Below are 22,511 nucleotides of genomic sequence, written 5' to 3' on the forward strand. Positions count from 1 at the left end.
TAAGTTAAAATAAAAACCGTTTAGCCCCGGTTTGTGTGGGTCGACATGTAACACAGACTATTTGTATCCATCCAACACAAATAGTACCGTATTAAATATTAAATGATACATTTTAAATGTTTTATCTCAACAGAAAAGGGACCCTATGGTGCTTTCTAAGAAGCCCAACAACGTCTGTACAGCAGGAGTGAACTACACCCCCAACATCACTAAGGATATCTCTATCTCCACCATCTCCAACAGCACCTCCATACAACTAAGATCGTCTGAAACAGAAGTCCTGGACCCCAAGAAAACCTACAACAGCGTGAGCAAAATCGACAAAATGTCCCGGATAGTTTTCCCTGTCCTATTTGGAACCTTTAACCTAGTGTACTGGGCTACCTACCTCAACAGAGAACCGGTCATCAAAGGAGTCAACATATTGGCTCCAACATAGTGTCTTTGTCAAACACACGACCCTACCTTCAACCGTATTGGCCTACAAGCTGCTGAAGAAAATGATACTGTGTCACAAAGGATGGGAGATGGGTTCTGTCTTTCTCATACTGTCATTTGCATGAAGCTTTTTAGAGAGATACTCTACCCATGTTTGCCTTGATATTCCCTCTTTATACCTACTGTACATTGCTTTAATTCAACAATGACATTTTGAAAGTGAAAATCAATGGCATTTTGAAAGTGAAACTCGACAAGGACCTTTTGAAATGCTGCAGTGTGGACATTTGTCCTGGCCTCAAATGAATTGAAAACGGTCATGGCATTTATGTTGTTGTTTATAACCCTGTCATCTTGAAGAATAGGAGACTGAGAAACACATGCTGTGTTCGTAGTATGAAGTAAGATAGCGGAAGCTAGGATGTTACGGAAAGTGGTGAATAATGATTTTCAGTGTCATTTCCAGTCAATTTGTGAAGTTTGTATAATGCTGCGGACAAACCTCTCTTATCTCTATTGGATACATACGTTGTTATACTTTTGTCATTTTTGCCCATCTCACATGTACTGTTTGTACAATTTAAAATGTTACTATTTCTTACCTCTATCTATATAATGTACAGATTAATAATTTTTGACAAACGTGGGTCTAACTGTGGAGACAGAGCCCAAATAAGCTAGCAAGATACAACGCTGTGATGTAATTGATGATACAGTCTAATCAACCTAGGTGAAAGTGCACAGTCGGAACATTCTAATCATTACCAAGTTATAAAATGGTTGGTTGATTAGGTCTGACTTTTTCAATTGCAATGAAAGTGTTTTCCCTAAGCTAGAGGGAGAGGGTGCCTACTTTGAAGTATTGAGCTGCCCTTTGGTGTGAAAGGTTGAACTCATGTACTGTAACAGGATACGTTTTCCTTAGGCATTAAAACGGACTGAAACAGGAAGGGACTTCCTGGATTTGTCCAGTAAGAAACACTTATTTTCCTTTACCGTTTCAAAACATTTTGCTACCATTTGCCCTACGGAACACAGCCCTCCTACACTGCTGTCCTATCCTCATTGTGTCATGACCAGATTGGCCCCAGTCCCTGAAGTCCGCTAGGATCTAATTAGCCTGGGATAATGAGCTTGTACCTGTTAAACACTATCTGATATGGCCCCTGGAGAGAGAACCAACCACATGGGGACGACCACCCACCCTCACCCCAGGCCCAGAGCGCTTTGTTCAGGGTACGGGAAGGAGAGCATGTGGGTATGGCTCTGGGGCACGGTGCCTCTGTGGTAACACCTACTTTCTTGTTACAGACTCAAGAGACTGAGAGACGGTATCTTTTTTTTTTAAAGAGAGAAAGAAGAATAATGTATGAAACAAGAAAGAATAAGTTTGTGCTTCAAGGTCTCCATACTGGGAAGAAAAAATAATCCCTACTTCAGTAAAAGATGGAGATACAGCCTATATGTAACAAGCTGTTGCTTAGAATCATGTAAACTCGTCGACACAGCATGTACAGAGAGAGAATAGATGGATAATTATGGATATGATATTGGTGACGGATGGATAATTTAAATGTCACTGACGTTACAGTTCTCATTAAAGTATCATGTTGTAGATAATTCAATAACTACATGTATTATTATTATTATTTTATATTCAAATCTCCTAGGCAACAAAGACATTCTTCGTGTATATAGAGACAGTGACTAAAATACTTCTTTATTTGTATGTCTCTATGTGACATCTTGTGTTAAAGGAATAATCCACAAAAAAAAAAACGTGTATGTATTTTTTTCATTAGTCCACTATTGACACAGTCCCAAAATTGTTTTGCATATCAGCAATCATGTTTTCAAGATAAAGGACTTTCACAAAGTAAATTGCCACTAGCCACACCATTACATGCTGTTATTCCAAAACAAATCAAACCTATTTATTGTAATTTCAGATACAGTATATTAATTAGTTATGTGTACTATTCTCCTTGTACTGGTGTAAATGTGTACATAATTTGAGGTTGCAGTCAAATGTTTTTATTTTGTTAAGCACTTGACAATGAAGCATCCCTCTGAAAGAAAATCCACCAATCAGACTTAGAGTACATCTTAAAGGGGACAAATGGAACATGACCCCATGGAGGTGTCATGTATGAGCTATCCCTTGTCACTAATAGCAACTAGCAAAGGATGGGAGAGGAGGGGACTGCACTGATGACTCGATGGATTACAGAAATACTGGCCCAGGAGGTCCTGTTGTGTAGGGAGAGAGAGGACTGATTCCATCCCACCAGTCACTGTGGCAGCCACATCTGCCATACATCTGTTTGTCAAGGATTTAGTTCCGCTTAAGTTGCTTTTCCATTCAGGAGCCCTGTGTGCTTCCCACCAATTTAAGCCCTAACTGATGACAAATGGTGGTGCTCCTATGGAGTGGACAGCTGCGGTGCGTGTTAGCAGGCAGGGAGAAATGTACAATTTCAATGCTACGCTGAGAAAAAGACACATGATAGCTCATCGATATGAGGGTGTAGCTTAGCATAGTGCATACACTACCACCCATGTGTGTGTCTGATGCATCAATGGATTATGTGACTAAAAAGTGTCAATAAATGTATGTACATTATTTGATTAAATTAGTATACTGAAATCACTTTTTACCACATTATTATATTCTGTTTTCAGGAGGGAGAAATTATCAAACAGAATGGATGGTTTTCAGTCACAGTAGCCTATATCCTCTGTATGCATGTTGCATGTAGATAGGCTATACAGTAGCCTATATCAGGCTACTTGTATTACACAGTAAAGCCACATACTCCATCTATTTGAATCAAACCTGTGAGAAAGCAGGGGTATTGGTCTACTGGTTGGATAATTTGGAAGAATACTTCCTGATTCAGATGTATTTATATGTCATGAACATCTTTCAAAATGCATTAGCTTGACAAAATGGGAGAGATGGGTGCTTGCTTTCTAATTGGTGTGGGATTATAATATGCATCCAGGGAAAAATAAGCCTCTCTCTCCCTCTCCTGTGGCTGCGTTCCTGCTCCATACATGGGAAACTGCTATTTCCTACTAGGGCAGATTATATCTTGGGTCTGAGACATCAAAAGGTAAATCCGCTGTACAGTATTATTCCACTGGCATACAGACCAGCCTGGTCTCATAAACAAGATGTAACATAGTCAATGAAAACCTGGGACACTCAAATTAGTATGATATGTTTGGTATAAGACAGATGGTTACTTAAAGCAAAACCAAAAGTAAGGTGGTTGGTGGGGGGGTGAGTAGGTGTACAGTGCCTTGCGAAAGTATTCGGCCCCCTTGAACTTTGCGACCTTTTGCCACATTTCAGGCTTCAAACATGAAGAGATAAAACTGTATTTTTTTGTGAAGAATCAACAACAAGTGGGACACAATCATGAAGTGGAACGACATTTATTGGATGTTTCAAACTTTTTTAACAAATCAAAAACTGAAAAATTGGGCGTGCAAAATTATTCAGCCCCTTTACTTTCAGTGCAGCAAACTCTCTCCAGAAGTTCAGTGAGGATCTCTGAATGATCCAATGTTGGCCTAAATGACTAATGATGATAAATACAATCCACCTGTGTGTAATCAAGTCTCCGTATAAATACACCTGCACTGTGATAGTCTCAGAGGTCTGTTGAAAGCGCAGAGAGCATCATGAAGAACAAGGAACACCAGGCAGGTCCGAGATACTGTTGTGAAGAAGTTTAAAGCCGGATTTGGATACAAAAAGATTTCCCAAGCTTTAAACATCCCAAGGAGCACTGTGCAAGCGATAATATTGAAATGGAAGGAGTATCAGACCACTGCAAATCTACCAAGACCTGGCCGTCCCTCTAAACTTTCAGCTCATACAAGGAGAAGACTGATCAGAGATGCAGCCAAGAGGCCCATGATCACTCTGGATGAACTGCAGAGATCTACAGCTGAGGTGGGAGACTCTGTCCATAGGACAACAATCAGTCGTATATTGCACAAATCTGGCCTTTATGGAAGAGTGGCAAGAAGAAAGCCATTTCTTAAAGATATCCATAAAAAGTGTTGTTTAAAGTTTGCCACAAGCCACCTGGGAGACACACCAAACATGTGGAAGAAGGTGCTCTGGTCAGATGAAACCAAAATTGAACTTTTTGGCAACAATGCAAAACGTTATGTTTGGCGTAAAAGCAACACAGCTGAACACACCATCCCCACTGTCAAACATGGTGGTGGCAGCATCATGGTTTGGGCCTGCTTTTCTTCAGCAGGGACAGGGAAGATGGTTAAAATTGATGGGAAGATGGATGGAGCCAAATACAGGACCATTCTGGAAGAAAACCTGATGGAGTCTGCAAAAAACCTGAGACTGGGACGGAGATTTGTCTTCCAACAAGACAATGATCCAAAACATAAAGCAAAATCTACAATGGAATGGTTAAAAAAATAAACATATCCAGGTGTTAGAATGGCCAAGTCAAAGTCCAGACCTGAATCCAATCGAGAATCTGTGGAAAGAACTGAAAACTGCTGTTCACAAATGCTCTCCATCCAACCTCACTGAGCTCGAGCTGTTTTGCAAGGAGGAATGGGAAAAAATGTCAGTCTCTCGATGTGCAAAACTGATAGAGACATACCCCAAGCGACTTAAAGCTGTAATCGCAGCAAAAGGTGGCGCTACAAAGTATTAACTTAAGGGGGCTGAATAATTTTGCACGCCCAATTTTTCAGTTTTTGATTTGTTAAAAAAGTTTGAAATATCCAATAAATGTTGTTCCACTTCATGATTGTGTCCCACTTGTTGTTGATTCTTCACAAAAAAATACAGTTTTATATCTTTATGTTTGAAGCCTGAAATGTGGCAAAAGGTCGCAAAGTTCAAGGGGGCCGAATACTTTCGCAAGGCACTGTATAACGAGAATGTCTAGCAACCTAAAGGTTGTGAGTTTGAATCTCATCACGGACAATTTTAGCTAGTTAGCTATTTTCCAACTACTTACTACTTTTCATCTACTTTGCAGCTACTTAGCATGTTAGCTAAACTTAACCCTTTTAGCTAACCCTAACCCCCTAGCCTAGCTAACATTAGCCAGCTAGCTAACGTTATCCACCTAGCTACCTAGCAAGAATTCGTAACATATCGAACGTTGTACAAATCCGTAACCTATTGTACATTTGAAAAATCGTAACATTTTGTATGTTTTGTAAATTCGTAACATATAATAAGAATTGTAATTTGTAGGATATCGTACGAAATGGGTGGTGGACATTCACTAATTAATACATACCATATGAAACAAACATATCATACTAAAAACGGTATATATCAGATTTACGTACAGAATAATGTGAAATGCTCTGAGACCAGGTTGGACAGACAGATATAGTAGCCCTAAATTGCAGTACTGCCACCAGCCGAATGGAAGTGGTCTGGCTTCTCAGTGCAAACTTCCTCACGTTTTGTTGATTATTTTATAGGTTTAATCGAAAGTAAAGGATACTAAAAACGAACGCTACCAACACGAAGTGGCCAATAGCATTATGTGTCAGGGTTTAGCCTGCGATAGTTTACTGTACATTTTCATGTATCCTAAAAACAGAGAGAGCACGACTTTGGTTGGGAAAGCATTGTAGGCAACCAGCCTTTTCTCAGAAAGGGAGCAACTTTGAGAGGATATGGTGCCATTTCCATGGCTTTCTGCTTGAAATGTATCAAGTGATAATTTATCTTAAAGTAAAAGCGTTTTATAGCAATATTGATAATGATATGTAATCCAGGGAGCTACAATTTGCAATGAAAAACGTGTGAAAGTGAATAGGCTAGTCAAAGTTAAGATGTTGCTTGCATACTTTAATGTTTAAGGCTTTTTACGAGTCTCGTTCTGTAGGTAGACGCCCTACTGTACCTTGTGAACAATAACGTCATCATGTCGGTGCATAAACTGGTTACTGTAATTGAATGGAACGGAAGGAGGTGGGGTGCTGCTGTTTAAGACGTTGATCATTGACGTTGCAAAGAAGGACCCGAGCGACTCAAACAATCTCGGCGATTTCCGAACGCGGATGAATTCAACCTAATCCATGGTCGACTATCAGGAGATTTGATGGATTTCCTATAAGAAACTATATTCGGGGTGCCTAGTTCCAGTTTATATATACCGCTCCTTCTCCCTGGCTCCCTATACTCATCGCTCTAACAACGCAGAAGTCTCCACCGTCTTCATCATAAGTCATTTTCATGAACAATGACAACCAAGTTGCTGGTGTCTTTCTTACTTCTGTCAGTCCAACGGGTGCGGTAAGTCTCTTGGCTGTTATGATAATATGTGTTGTTTTTACATAGTCGAAATGTGAATTGTGGTAAAATGAATTAAATCAATTAGAGCCTATTATGTGCTGTGTATGTCGCGCGCCTTTGATACGCAACAACACCGTCGCGCTTGCAGATAATTAATTGAACTTCAGATTCAATGTTTGGCCAAATAGCTATTTATACTTACCATTTGTGTTATTCATTGTCGAACGTGTTTTCATATTAATGGTATATTCTATCACATAATAAATAGATAACCTAAGTAGTTAAATTCTGTAGTTAGCCTAGTTTAATTACTGTGTGTAAGACCGGGAACGTCCGCTGTAAATGGTTTTGTGTTGAGGAGATGTGTTTGATTTTGGATTATATATTTATATATAAATTACTTATTGTACGATTTCACTTTAAAGTTTGGTTTCATCTGCACTTGTTATGCACTGAATTCAAAAACCGAGGCCTGTAAGACTATTAAGACTGATCGATTTTTAATGCATTAATTATCATCTAATGTCTGTGATATTAAGGATTTTGCTTTTGATTAATAAAACTAACTTATTTTTTCTATGATGTTTAGTTCCGACCCAGACCCAAGGGACTACGATGGGGACTATGAGGACACTACTGTCAGTCAGATGCTGGCTCCCAAAAACCACCAGGCCGAGGCAACGCTCATATTAAATAACTTACTTAAGGACTACGACAAGACACTACGCCCTGATATTGGAGGTGAGTTACATTTGTCTATTTTTTTTACTGCGGATATTATAAAAACTTTCAATGGAGTGTCTAAATTGCTTTGGTGATACGCGCACCTTCAATGGGTATGGCGAAGCGCGCTGTCCATAGTGTTGAAAGGGCCTCCTCGGGCGCGGTGCTCGCTCACTGGTGGTTTTGTGTGTGTGTTTTTTTTTCTCCATCAACACGCTCAGAGCTTCACCTGACAACCTAATCAACCAAGCAGGAGTAGGAAATCATTCCAGATAAACAGATACACATTTTGGTAGCCTATTTGTTTACTGGTACATGGCCAACCCAGATTACAGGAATCATAGTAGCCCATTAACGATGAGTGGGACACTGTATTGTACAGTAGGCCTAGGTTAGTTTCCGTGACACAACCCTCTCCCTTATGTCCCTTGTTGATTACAAATGGAATCTAGATTAAAGGCAGTTGTCAGAAACTGAATGCTGGTCATAAAATATTAACATTTGCACTTGAGGATAGCATTCAGCCAAAGACAGATTCATGATATTTATGTTAATTATCTCAGGAGTAAACTGAGTTATTCCCACAAGGTTGTCTTCATACAGTACACACATACTGTTTCTCTTAGCTTCCTAAGTCTGACAACTAAAGGATAGAACTATACTGAACAAAAATATAAACGCAACAATTTATTGATTTTACTGAGTTACAGTTCATATGAGGAAATCAGTCAATTCATTCAATTAATTAGGCCCTAATCTATGGATTTCACATGACTGGGAAGACAGATATGCATCGGTTGGTCACAAAATAGGCCTCACAATGGGCCTCAGGATCTCATCACGGTATTTTTGTGCGTTCAAATTGCCATCGATAAAATGCAATTGTGTTCCCTTACGCCTGCCCACACCGTAACCCCACCACCACCATTGGACAACTACAAATACCTAGGTGTCTGGTTAGACTGTAAACTCTCCTTCCAGACCCACATCAAACATCTCCAATACAAAGTTAAATCTAGAATTGGCTTCCTATTTCGCAACAAAGCATCCTTCACTCATGCTGCCAAACATACCCTTGTAAAACTGACCATCCTATCAATCCTCGACTTCGGCGATGTCATTTACAAAATAGCCTCCAACCTATATTATAGCCTATACCCTATTCAACAAATTGGATTCAGTCTATCACAGTGCCATCCGTTTTGTCACCAAAGCCCCATATACTACCCACCATTGCGACCTGTACGCTCTCGTTGGCTGGCCCTCGCTTCATACTCGTCGCCAAACCCACTGGCTCCATGTCATCAACAAGACCCTGCTAGGTATAGGTCCCCCTTTATCTCAGCTCGCTGGTCACCATAGCATCACCCACCTGTAGCACGCGCTCCAGCAGGTATATCTCTCTGGTCACCCCCAAAACCAATTCTTTCTTTGGCCGCCTCTCCTTCCAGTTCTCTGCTGCCAATGACTGGAACAAACTACAAAAATCTCTGAAACTGGAAACACTTATCTCCCTCACTAGCTTTAAGCACCAACTGTCAGAGCAGCTCACAGATTACTGCACCTGTACATAGCCCACCTATAATTTAGCCCAAACAACTACCTCTTTCCCTACTGTATTTTTTAAATTTTATTTATTTATTTATTTTGCTCCTTTGCACCCCATTATTTTTATTTCTTCTTTGCACATTCTTCCACTGCAAATCTACCATTCCAGTGTTTTACTTGCTATATTGTATTTACTTTGCCACCATGGCCTTTTTTTTTTTTGCCTTTACCTCCCTTATCTCATCTCATTTGCTCACATCGTATATAGACTTGTTTATACTGTATTATTGACTGTATGTTTGTTTTACTCCATGTGTAACTCTGTGTTGTTGTATGTGTCGAACTGCTTTGCTTTATCTTGGCCAGGTCGCAATTGTAAATGAGAACTTGTTCTCAACTAGCCTACCTGGTTAAATAAAGGTGAAATAAAATAAATACAAAGACAAATATACATTGCATGATGATGTCAGGGGCAGATTGGTCATCTGGCAATTCTAGCAGATGCCAGATGGGCTGGATCATTTTGTAGATGGGTGTGCTGGTCAAAATTGACACACACCATTAACAAAATAATAAAAAAATATGAAAAAAGTGACATGGCCGGCGGCCCATGGGCCTGTTAACACTTTTTAATTTCTCTGTTACACTAATTTGTAATGAGCCTTTGGCTGATCAGTGGGCAACAGCCAACCCCCCCCCCCCCCCCCCCCCCCAACCTCAGGAGGCTGAAGAAATTTGGCTTGTCACCAAAAGCACTCACAAACTTCTACAGATGCACAATCGAGAGCATCCTGTCGGGCTGTATCACCGCCTGGTACGGCAACTGCTCCGCCCACAACCGTAAGGCTCTTCAGAGGGTAGTGAGGTCTGCACAACGCATCACCGAGGGCAAACTACCTGCCCTCCAGGACATCTACACCACTCGGTGTCACAGGAATACCATAAAGATCATCAAGGACAACAACCACCCGAGCCACTGCCTGTTCACCCCGCTATCATCCAGAAGGCGAGGTCAGTACAGGTGCATCAAAGCAGGGACCGAGAGACTGAAAAACAGCTTCTATCTCAAGGCCATCAGACTGTTAAACAGCCACCACTAACATTGAGTGGCTGCTGCCAACACACTGACTCAACTCCAGCCACTTTAATAATGGAAATTGATGGAAATTGATGTAAAAATATATCACTAGCCACTTTAAACAATTCTACTTAATATAATGTTTACATACCCTACATTACTCATCTCATATGTATATGTATATACTGTACTCTATATCATCGACTGCATCTTTATGTAATACATGTATCACTAGCCACTTTAAACTATGCCACTTTGTTTACATACCCTACATTACTCATCTCATATGTATATACTGTACTCGATACCATCTACTGCATCTTGCCTATGCCGTTCTGTACCATCACTCATTCATATATCTTTATGTACATATTCTTTATCCCTGTACACTTGTGTGTATAAGGTAGTAGTTTTGGAATTGATAGGTTAGATTACTCGTTGGCTGTTACTGCATTGTCGGAACTAGAAGCACAAGCATTTCGCTACACTCGCATTAACATCTGCTAACCATGTGTATGTGACAAATAAAATTTGATTTGATTTGATCATCCTCATGATTCCTGTAATGAAAGTGTCTGCCCTGCCCATGTTTCACTGGGGCCTGCTGTTGTGATGACCAAGCCACTCTCCTCTCCCACCATGCGCTCGAGAGAAAAAATATGTTCTGATTGTATAACATTTCAAAATGAAATTGCGGGAAAAACACTGCTTTGAAAGCTTCGTCCCATTGTCCCTGTCGAGGAGAGCCTCAGCTTTCTGTAGGTGTAATTGTTATTTCTCAACTCTCAATATTCACCTCAATAGCAGCTATTTTACAACCAAGGTATTTGATATGGCTCTGACATGTGGAGCGGTGTGTGTGAAATGCACACCGGCCATTGCGAGGGCCTATAACTGCAACGTTTTTTTTGTTGTGACACTCAATGTACTGTTGGATGAATACATGGCTACTAGCAGTGGGCATTATATTTAGAGTTAGCTATCTAGTTCATAAGCTTTGAGTTTATACTTCCTCGGGTGTTGAACCCCAAAGTAATCAGCCTATGATATTGGTGCACATAAAAAACGGAGAAATTCTGGAGTCCTATGTTGACAGTAGAATATAGAAACTATAGTCTAAATGTCATACCAAAGTACATGACAATCACTGTATCAGGTTGCACATCAAAATATATTGAATCACATCTGATTGGATGATGTGTTGGATGAAACAACATATTACTTGATTACCTCAGCAGTCTATTTATAACACTTCTTAATGAATCACTATGAATGACTTCATTAGATGATTGCTCATGATTTGGGTCCGACCAAATCCGGGGCTGGTGCCACCAACTGTAAAAGGTAGTGGCACCAGTTACACCTTGGGATAATGTTAGTAATTAGTTATTGATACTTAGGGTATGTGTTGATTCAGGGGAACACACATGACAGGCTCTAATTTGCAATATATCCTAAGTCATTAGCTTGGCTTTTATAACGTATAAAGCTTAAAGGAATAATCACCTTAAAATTGTATATATATATATATATATATATATATATATATATATATATATATATATATATATATATATATATATATATTTTTTTTTTAAATGTATAGGTACACTGTTGATACAGTCCCATAATGTTTTGCATGTCAGCAATCACGTTTTCAAGGTATAGAACTTTCAAAAAGCAAATCGTAATTTGCCACCATCATCATGAGGATGTGGCAAGTGATGTGGGCTGGTGTGGATAAAATACCAGGGCCAAATTTTTGTCCCAGTCCGCCCCTTTTGCATGTAGGGGTTTTACAGTAATGTCTGAAGGTCAGATGTAATGTATTAGAAATAGGGCCAAATGTACTCTTTATTTTAGTTGTATTATGTATTATTGTCTCTTATTCATGTGTACAATGTAAACCACATATTTACTGTAGACATATGCTCCTTTTGAATGCTGTACAATGCCATAATATGCATTGTATATTCATAAACATGTATGAATATATTACATGCCTGTTATACAAGCCGTATACTACAATGCTTTGCACCTTGGAACATTGTAATCCCCGAGTTCAGAGCTCCAACCTCACAGATTATGGATATTGATGCATCTCCCGGTTCAGCTCACATGGGTTGAAGTGGCTGCTTTTGTGTCCTTATTATGTCAGCTTCCTTTTGGGTTGTCAGGGGATCCTAGGCAAAGTGGGTCAGAATATTATTCCTCAGCATGCCAAGATGATGCACCACCCAGTTTGGGAATCACACCACGGTACATCAGCATCAAACTCAGGAAGTAGCATTCCTCACGTGGCACTCCTCCAGTGCAGGCACGGGCACAGTGGAGAGTTCAGAGGGATTCATTCACAGAGAACAGAGTTGAACCTTGGCTGCTTCTCTAGCAAGGTTGCTCCTTTAGATCTCTATGGGGCTAGGCTGGATGTGTTGGACTATGTTTGATGGCTGACAGGGCATGTCCGCTTGAAAGATGTAAGTCACGGGTTTATTTCCAGGTTGAAGGGTGTGAGAGTGTGAGTAACACTTGATGTTGCTAATTGTCTGAGTGGCATGGCCACCCGCTGCCAGCTGTTGTAGCACATGGGAAAGTGTCACGTTCATCAGACACGTACCTACACCAGTCTGTTTGTGTGTGTGTGGACTTGTTTTCCTATTTGTCTGGACCAGAATGTCCTGACAAGACAGGAAGACAAGAACAATTCTGAAAAGTCAGGACATTTTGCGTGTCCTGAAAAGTTATAATGCTATTTTAGGTTTAAGGGTTAGGTTTAGGGTTAAGGTTAGGGTTAGGGTTAGGATTTCTAATGGGAATACATATTTACTTCCCAAAAAGTTCTGACAAGTAACTAAAACATGGCTTATATATATATATATGTATATGTGTGTGTGTTTTAGTGTGTGAGAGAGAGAGAGAGTGTGCTTGCCTGTGTGTGTTTGAGCATGGCATGTGAAGGTGTGTGTGAGTGTGTTTGCATAGAGTGTGTGGGTGGGTAAGAGGAGATCCTCACTCCAGTCTATCTTTTTGAAGTGTGAATTAACAACCCCGGCATTAGTCAGGCTGCTGTTGGAAATGATTGAAGAGGGACTTTGATTTCTGACAAAACGCAGGTGCATCACTGTTAAATATAAATTGCCCTCAGACACGAATGGATTTAGAATGAATGTGGCTGCTCTTCTCTGAACATCCCTGTTCATGGTGGCCGATTTGTTCAAGGGAAATGCTTATCCCCTCCCAAAGATGCATTTTAAACATTAGTTATACATTTTCACCTATGACAATAACTCTGGAGGGGGTAGCACTGCTGTAGTTTAGCACAAGCTGTAGTTTAGCACAATGCAAAGCTTGGCCCCACGTTGAGTTTGAACCATTTTCAAAATCACACCATCCAGATTCACAATGAAGGCAATCCAAGGCCAACACTCATTTTCCTTTCTGACTCTGGATGGCACTTATTCAGGGAGATGAACCTTGCTCACCCAGACACAATGCTCGACTGGCTGTACAGCACAGAACAGCACACCCACTACCCATTTCCACTGACCCATTTCCACTGGGTCAGATGTGACTGCACAGCCTCCACATTTGCCCTCAGCAAATGTCTTCAGGCAATCTCTTCAGGATGGAGATTCCAGCGCTAAAGCTGCATTGGCTGGATCACAATCAGATGGAATCGGTTTTTAGATATTTCGGCAAGGTTGGCTGGAGAAAGCGGTGCAACTTTACCTGGATTGTGTAGACTGTTAGTGACTGTATGCTATTGGACGGTATTGCCATTGAGTTTCTTGTGCTGTTTGTGCTGCGTTAATATCCTTGACGATAGCTATGTGTTCTTCCCGAGCCGTTATCCCCGGTTTTAAGTGATGTCATCAGAGACACAGGACACAGTTTTCTGTCAAAATGTTTTTTTGAATAGAGGGCCACAGAATTGGTCTGGACATTTCATCTACTCGGGTTTAGTAGATGGACAACGGTCAGAGGGCGGTAAACTTGTAGAATCTTAAATGCTTAGCTTGACTGCACTGGATAGTCTCAGTACTCTCGCAAAATCCAGTTCGCTATTTAAATTGATTTCAGAGCAGGGGCCTACAAAATTGGTCTTGTCATTGTATCTACTTCAGGTGTAGTAGATGGATAATGGCCGTAGATTAGTAGACTTTTAGAATACTATAGGCTTAGCTTGGCTAATCTGGGAAAACGCAGTCCTCTCAAGCTTCTCCACCGTGACACATTGACGCAACCTTTCAGCAGACAGGGAATGCCTGATACCCCTTTCTCTATTTTAAGCCCCCTGAAAATGTAATTAGATTAGATCACCCACCGGAGAGTAGAGCCGAGATTCCCAGACAGACAGACACTCAATTAAATGGAACCCACATCTGATCAGGGGAGCACTCATCTCTGACTCCTCATTTAGTTCCACCATGGCCATGCCCACTTCCTGAATCTAGCAGTTGCCCAGAGAATCATGCAATACTTTGATTGGTTTGATACGGGCACTGCTGAGGTGCAAGGGTGTGAGTAGAGGTTATCCTTATGGATGTTCAACTTCTTAAGTGTCTTCCACCCTTCCATTGTTAAGGATTACTAGGGTGTTTAAGGGGGGAATACACATGATTATTTCCACAGTTCAAATGCAAAGGGCTTTGGAACCAGCTCAGTGTAATCCCCAGACTTTGTCAGAATCTACTGTGAAATATACAGTATAATACTAATGGAAGCAACAGTTTCTGACGATTTTAATGCACAACTAATCTTTATTCTGTTTTTTTTTTTAAATGAAAGAGGGGATGTAATATAGAACTGAATATGCTTCAGGGTGGGTGGTGGGGTGTGGGGGTCCTCTCTGTCTGTCTGTCTGTCTGTCTGTCTGTCTGTCTGCATACTCTTTACATTCTCCATCTGCCCTTTTAGAATGTGTAAGACGAAACATCTTTAATACAGTACTTTCAAAGTTCTTGACATTTTCTGGATTGACTGACCTTCATGTCTTAAAGTAATGATGGGCTGTCATTTCTCTTTGCTTATTTGAGCTATTCTTGCCATAAATGGCAAGAATAGCCCTATTTGGTAGGAATAGCTCTATCTTCTGTATACCAACCCTACCATGTCACAACACACCTGATTGGCTCAAACGCATTGAGAAGGAAAGAAATTCCATAAATTAACTTTTAACAAGACACACCTGTTATTTGAAATGCATTCCAGGTGACTACCTCATGAAGCTGGTTAAGAAGCTGGTTAAGAAAGAGTGTGCAAAACTGTCATCAAGGCAAAGGGTGGCTACTTTGAAGAATATAAAATATATTAGGAATTTTGGTTACTACATGATTCCATGTGTTATTTCATAGTTCTGATGTTTTCACTATTATTCTACAATGTAGAAAAACTCTTGAATGAGTACCTGTGTCCAAATTTTTGACTGGTACTGTATATCAACCAACTTGTCCCACTTCTGGACCGTACAAGATTGATGCTATAAATTACCCACAGACACATCGAGGAAACAACCTCACTGGTCATATCAGGCAACTGAGCATCCAACTTGGATACCCCTCCATCAGAAAATAACAGCGATCACTCAACCTAATGTCACCTGTTTCCCATCTGATAAAGTTCAGCCGTCTCCTCCGGCTCTACAGTGATCAGGTTAGCAGGAGCCACAATGGCAGGACCTGAAACAGAACCACACATCCTAATGAAGATAGGATCGCCAGAGGTGCACAATGCATGTTCAAAGTCTCTCTCATATAATGAACTATAGCCATATGCCCCCTCCCATTCTGCTGATCTTAATACTGTTAGTGTGGGTCTCACAGGTCTCAACTCCAGTAAAGCAGGGCCTGGTTGATTAATAGGCTATTAACCCATTCCCTGTGCTATCGTTAAAGGGACTCTCAGATATTTAGCCGGGGCATTCACAAACACTGGAACCCAGCAACAGATTAATTTGCTGTGGTTTTCTCCTCCCAAAGCAGCCCCATATACTCATGCTATTTGGTGCGTAATTGGTGAGATTAGATCGAAATACATGTCCCAAAACATGGTGTCCCAAAACATGGTGTCCCCAGTCTATGTCTACTTTTCAAGAAAATGGCCTAATAAGTCTTGTTAGGGACCCTAACAAGACATGGGGAGAAGATGAAAATCAATTCAATGGTTAGAGGCAACATGAAATTATGTTGAGATGATGTGGACTTGGGTCCCTAATTCAATCAATTGCAGATAAAGGAGAAAACAATGCAGGTTCACTCAAAATGTTAGTCAGAGGCTGCGTATTTGACAGGCAGCCAAAACAGACCAATCAAATCAGCTCTGAAAAAGATCTGATGTGATTGGCCAAAAGACCAATTTGTGGAAAAACAACGATAATGGGCCTGCCTGAATAAATGCAGCCAGTGTTAATTGTGACAAAACCAACACACCACAAATCAAGTCTTAGAGATCCTGTATGGATTCTATATGTATTTCTCAGCAAATCAACACAAAAACTACACCTGTCCTTTCTGTAGTTACATTATGTTTATACCCATAGAATTTATTTTCCATTATGTGATTGATCGAATTGGGTCTCATTAACATTTTCAAATGTACTTTTTTAATTGTACAGCAGTACTGTCACCAATAAATGCTTTGTGGTTATCAACTACAGCTCTCTCTGGCTTTCGTCCCCTAGTCTCTCTCTTGATCAGGACAATTAGAGGATATTAGTTTCAGGATGCAGCTGAGACCAGGGACACAGCCATCTGAGATGTCTCACTTCCTGTTTTAATATAGTCTGTCCCCAAACTCCCAGAACACAGTAGGTCATGTCTGTCTACCACCTCGCTTTTAATGACCTCTGTCTGTCTGGCAGAGTGAAGTAGAAGACAGAGTGCAGCAAGGCTCGATCTAACCCTCACTGCATCCCATATGGCACCCTGTTCCCTTTATAGTGCACTACTTTTAACCAGAGCCCTATATGGGGAATAGGGTGCCATTTGGGATGCAGACACAGTTAACACAACTCCTAAGACAGATGACAGATATCACCCGGCGCCCATTGATCTCATCTGAAGATGTTTGTGTTTGGATTGTTGTTGTGAAAGATGAAATTAGCTTGTCACAATTCTGGCTGACAGGAGATAGAGGGGAAGAAAGCGACTGGAGGCTGACGAGAGAGGCTTTACTGAGGGTATTGTGCTCATTTACTGGGCTAGAGACGCAGACCTTGGACAAGGCATAATGTCTGTCACGCGGCTCACCAAGGCTCAAACCCAGGACATCTGCTTTGTTAGCACACGTGACCACCCTCTCGAATTGTCTACCAAACGGCGCCACTGAACAGTTAATGAATCAAAGACACTGGAGAGCCTGTCATATAGCTTAGTACCATCTCAAAATAAGGGTGCTGATCTAGGATCAGGATCCCACTGTCCATGGAATCATATTCAATGTAATCTAACAATCAACACTGATCCTAAATCAGAACTCCTACCTGAGACACTTGATACATATGACACCAGCTCAGTAAAGATCAGACCAGACAACAGCAATGCCAAGGCAACAGAAAACATTTTAATACAATGTATGGGGAATTAAACTAGGAGAATTGAGCGGTCATGGTGAATGAGACCGGCGGGGCTGACTAGGGCAAATGTATTTCTCATCACATTGACAGGCTAACTGGGTGTAAAAGCTGCTCCTCCATTAAAACCCTCATGGGGGCATTTTACTCTGCAGATGGGGAGTTGTAATCATGCTTGCTTGATCAGGAAGGGGAGGGAGGGAGGGCCGGCCTTGGCGCGAATAAATCACAGATAACAGTAAGTGAACAAACTCAAGTCAAAGCAGCGTAGATTAAACATATGGGGAAACTCTACAGAGGATTCGTATGGGCATTCACCTTCCCATATGTCATGATTCACCTTCCCATATGTCATGATTATATTGAATTTGACAGTAAAACTACTGTACTACTATTTTGAATAATACTCCAATAGCGCCATTTTACTTCATTTAAAGCAGGGTCTCCTAAACTCAGTCCTGGGACCCCTCCTGGGGACATGTTTTGGTTTTTGCCCTATCACTGCACAATTGATTTAAAGCTTGGTGATTAGTTGGTTCTTTGAATCAGCTGTATAGTGCTAGGGCAAAAAAACTAAATGTGCACCCAGGGGTGCCCAGGAACCCCAGGAAAGTACTTTACCCAGTGACTTCAAAAAAGTTGCTGCCATACATGTACATTGTGTTATTTGATGATAGTGGCTAAAGTGGAACATGATCATGTCTTGTCAAATCAAATTGTGTTCGTCACATGTGCCAAATACAACAGGTGTAGGTAGACCTTACAGTGAAATGTAAAAAAAAAAAAAGTATTTACTAAATAAACTGAAGTAAACAATAAATACATAAAAAGACACATTCAAAAAAAGACAAGATGTACTCTGCTATTTTCTTGGGTCTGAATTCTGCAAAACTCTCAAATATCTATTCCTCCATTACACCCTGTCGCAATTAAAATAGGTCTTTGTGCGTATTTTTCTGTCATAGTCTGATGTGTGTACTGCACCACCTCAACAGTTAATTGCCGAAGTTGCCAAAGCCTATGAAAGAGGCTAATGTGCAATGACAGAGGTGCACTTAGCCACGCAAGCGTGAACTGCTCATTACAGCGACGCCTTGTAAGATTAGGTATAGAGAACAGGCTTTAAATTGAATTGTGAAATGTAGGGTTGGAATCGTGTATGGCATGTTATTTCAATAGATTTGAGCCGTGCGGAAAACAGTTTCCTATGTCTCAAGTGAAAGGTGACTGCCTGGAATGAAACTGGTGAACCGGTGAACCACTTCTCGTATAAGCATCACTTATGATAAGTGATAGTTCACCCCCAAAATCAATATGTGTCAGGTGTTTTCCTCCCTCAGACACGGTTGAAAGTCAACCAGAGTCAACGACAGATATGTAGGCATGTCCTTTCAAACACTCTCGACATGGCACCCTAGGCTTGGCAGTGCTATTACACTTGGTTGTGGTTAAAATGTGCTTTTACAGTGATTTCTCCTTCTGTCTTTTACAGTTAAACCAACGCTTATCGACGTCGACATATACGTCAATAGCATCGGACCTGTATCATCAATAGACATGGTAAGTGAATATTTATCTCTCTCTCTCCTGCTTATCATGAACATAATTGGATTACTTTGGTTTTCTGTGCCGCTTGAAAAAAAAGGTCAACTGTGGGCCAAGAGAGTAAAGGCAAGATGCACTTTCCATCGTCCTTCATATCCCCTGTGAGCTGGGCTGCACAGGAAAGCAGTTGTATCTGGTGGTGAAGTGGGATGTGTGGGTGATGGAATGAGAAATACAGCCTGTGGTCACAGTGCTCAGACAACTGTTATACCCGTAGTAACTGTATCGGTATGCTCTGTATGTAAATGACTCAAATGTAAAATCGCTCAAATGTACATGGCTCAAATGCTTAGCAGTGATAGCGCAATGGATATTGAATGCACACTGTGTGAGGGTGTAATACAACTCTAGCTCCCATTGTAGTAAGAACAACCCTTAGTGTGTTATTCATGATATACATCAGAGTGCTTAAGCCTTGTTGCTTATTTACTTCAATTGATCCTATATGTAATATCCCTATGGTTTGTGATCTTGGGTAGTGTAGTGTGCTGTTATTTTTTATTGTTGTGAAGTTCATTCAGGCCATATAGCCATTTTTGTTTGGAATCAACAGCTACACCTACTAGTGAGTCACCAGACTATCACATAACTGAATGATGTTCACCCCACCTTGGATTTTTACCTGATTATTTCAGATACACAGTGATTGGTGAGTCGCACAGATCTCCACCGCGATGTGACTTTGGCTAGACTACGATAGCCTATAGGAGCACCCAACACCCTCCCTTAGCCCCGCCCCTGTAACTGTTTGTCCTGGCAACATTACAAAAGCCAGGAAGAAAAGAAAAACAACCGATTTCTTCAGCTCGGCTTAGCTGCAAACCCCCGTCACACTTCAGTGCACCCCGAGCGTCACCCTGTGAACTGTGGAGTGACCTCCCATGCCTCGAATGTCCATTTAACGCATTTAGATCATCAGAACTCTGTTTCTGGAAGACAAAGCAGCAGGTCAAGTCGATGGGTTGTATGGAACAAGGCATCCATATCGATCATCAACCGTAATTGTTACATGTTCATATACAGTAGGGTTGGCAGTCAATAGACTCACCCAGGTATGATGTTCTATGGACATAGTATTTGATATAAATTTGATATAATTTGGAACTGTGTAATACCCATCCATATTGATAATGTGCAATAATATATATTGGGTTTGTATAGTCAACAAAGGCTACTCACTCAGACATGATGTTCTATGTTCATGGTATGTACTCTACTATAATTGTTTCTGTTTAAGCCATATCTACAGTATACGCCTAGTATGTAGTCACCCAGACCTGATGTTCCATCGGCATTGTTAGCGATCCAAAGAGGAGAGTCTTTTTTTGCCATCGGGGAATGGTTAGGGTTTATTTACACCGACGGGACTGAGTCCTCGGATGAGTCAACGTCACTGAAGCAGATATTAATCTAGGACAGAGTGTGATGGGAGCATGTCTGATTAAGTACCATTATCTCAGAGCGCAGTGGTCATAGTTGCTGGTGCTATTCAGGAAAGATAGCGCGTCGAATTAGCCGACCAAAAGAGGACACTATGCCACAGTAATCTCGGCCTACAGTCCATCAGTTAAAGATAATGACTCTCTCTCCATGAGATCTCGTAACGCTACAGTGCTTCATGTGGTGCCATTGAAAAATGAGGGATCTATGATGTTATTTGGTGCATTTTTGCTGAGTGAAAAAAGATTGTGTTAATATGAGGAATCAATATTCTTCTCCAGGGCATGGTTATTTTTATGTTCCACAGGATTAGCGCCAATAAAGACAAAAATAAGTTCTTCAGAACCTGTCTGATTGTTTGCTCTCCTCAGAATGAAAATAGATTGATAAGAGTCTGCCAAAATGTCTAACCTAGATAACAATGGCTTACATAATGTTAACTAGTGAGGAGCCACCCCACAGAGAGGAAGAGGGATATTTGACGACGCCATGTTTAAAATGGAGTGCATCTAAGATGTGACACCAGGTCTCAGGGGAACAACAGTAGATCAGTGGGTAGTGTTTACTCGACCAACAGAGAACTCATCCTATTATGCAGTCTGTTTAACCTTCAGTTTCTGATAGATCTCTAAAGGATTGCATCAGGACATCTGTCTCAATATCCATACTATACCACTTACATGTACATTTTAGTCATTTAGCAGATGCTCTTCTCCAGAGGGATTTACAGTAGCATAAGGGTTTAAGTGCCTTGCTCAAGGGCACAGCAACAGTTTTTTCACGTAGTCGGCTTCGGGATTCAAACCAGCAACCTTTCAGTCATTGGCCCAATGCTTTAAACAACTCATATTCATAATTTGGTGTGTATTCTATGTGGTGTGCTAGTATGAACTTTAGACTTTTTCTACCCTCCTCCATATTCCAGTAGATCGCTATAGGATTATATGGGACTATATGAAGGCTACAGGCCCAGATCGTATCTCCCCTTTCTAATAATTGGTGTCATCATACCTCTGTCGTCATAGAGCAATGAGCATAGGAAATACTTTGTCTGTTGGATTCCATTAGCTTTGCTATCCAATATCCATACTCATATAGTTTGACAGCTGTCAGCTAGGATTTACAGTGACAATTAGTGTTAAAAATATATATATATATTTTTGTTAGCCAACAGAGGAATGCAGTGGTTCCCTTGGGCTAATCCAATACCATTACTTTAGTGCAGTATATATCAGAAAATAAAAATGTGAGACATTTCAAAATGTTTTCATTGTCTTGTTTTCAACAATTGTTTTCACAGATTCTCCCAAGTATCCCACACATTGAGTTTCTGGATTGTAGATTTCAACCACAATGACCATCGTTTAATGACACTGGTTACTTGATGTACTCACTGAATTATTGACACATTTTGTTTGAAGGGACATCTTCACAATTTTCCGCAAAAGGAATTGCTATTTTTAGGCTATATCTGGGAGGCTCACTCTGTGTCCAAGGCAACGGGGCTACCCGTAGCAGAAGCCACAGCCAGCCATACACAACATGCAAAAGTTCAAAGCTCTCTACAAGCAAGCTGCCCATTGTTGGCCAACCTTTTACACAAGACTGACCTTTTGGTTCCTCACTGTAAGCCTTTCTAAAAAATATATATATATCATTTGCAAAAAAAAAGTTTGGCTTGACAATGACAGCAATGGAGTTGGCAAGATCACAAACAGATCTGGGACCAGGCTAAATAAACAATGTAGAACAGAAATGTGTGTGGAAGCAAGTGTACTGAATCATACACAAGACTGTGAGTA

The 22,511-nt window shown here is 40.7% G+C and overlaps 2 protein-coding genes across 3 annotated transcripts in view; both read left to right on the plus strand.

Annotated features, from left to right (window-relative positions):
* Nucleotides 1–3,085, plus strand: part of LOC110527447 (gamma-aminobutyric acid receptor subunit alpha-5) — a 33,116-nt gene extending 30,031 nt beyond the window's left edge. The window contains exon 10 of one of the 2 annotated variants that reach the window (XM_021608721.3): nucleotides 134–3,085. In XM_021608721.3, the coding sequence (XP_021464396.2) occupies nucleotides 134–439 (306 nt within the window). In that variant the 3' untranslated portion in view covers nucleotides 440–3,085. The remainder of the gene's footprint in view (nucleotides 1–133) is intronic. The other variant, XM_090240339.1, reaches the window with a different exon arrangement.
* Nucleotides 3,086–5,857: 2,772 nt separating this feature from the next.
* Nucleotides 5,858–22,511, plus strand: part of LOC110527448 (gamma-aminobutyric acid receptor subunit gamma-3) — a 41,237-nt gene continuing 24,583 nt past the window's right edge. Inside the window, exons 1-3 of the mRNA XM_021608723.3 lie at nucleotides 5,858–6,745; nucleotides 7,335–7,486; nucleotides 19,157–19,224. Coding sequence (XP_021464398.2) covers nucleotides 6,693–6,745; nucleotides 7,335–7,486; nucleotides 19,157–19,224 — 273 coding nt within the window. The 5' untranslated portion in view covers nucleotides 5,858–6,692. The remainder of the gene's footprint in view (nucleotides 6,746–7,334; nucleotides 7,487–19,156; nucleotides 19,225–22,511) is intronic.

This window comes from Oncorhynchus mykiss, chromosome 7, assembly GCF_057628025.1.
Source record: "Oncorhynchus mykiss isolate SJ-2025 chromosome 7, ASM5762802v1, whole genome shotgun sequence".
NCBI lineage: Eukaryota > Metazoa > Chordata > Actinopteri > Salmoniformes > Salmonidae > Oncorhynchus > Oncorhynchus mykiss.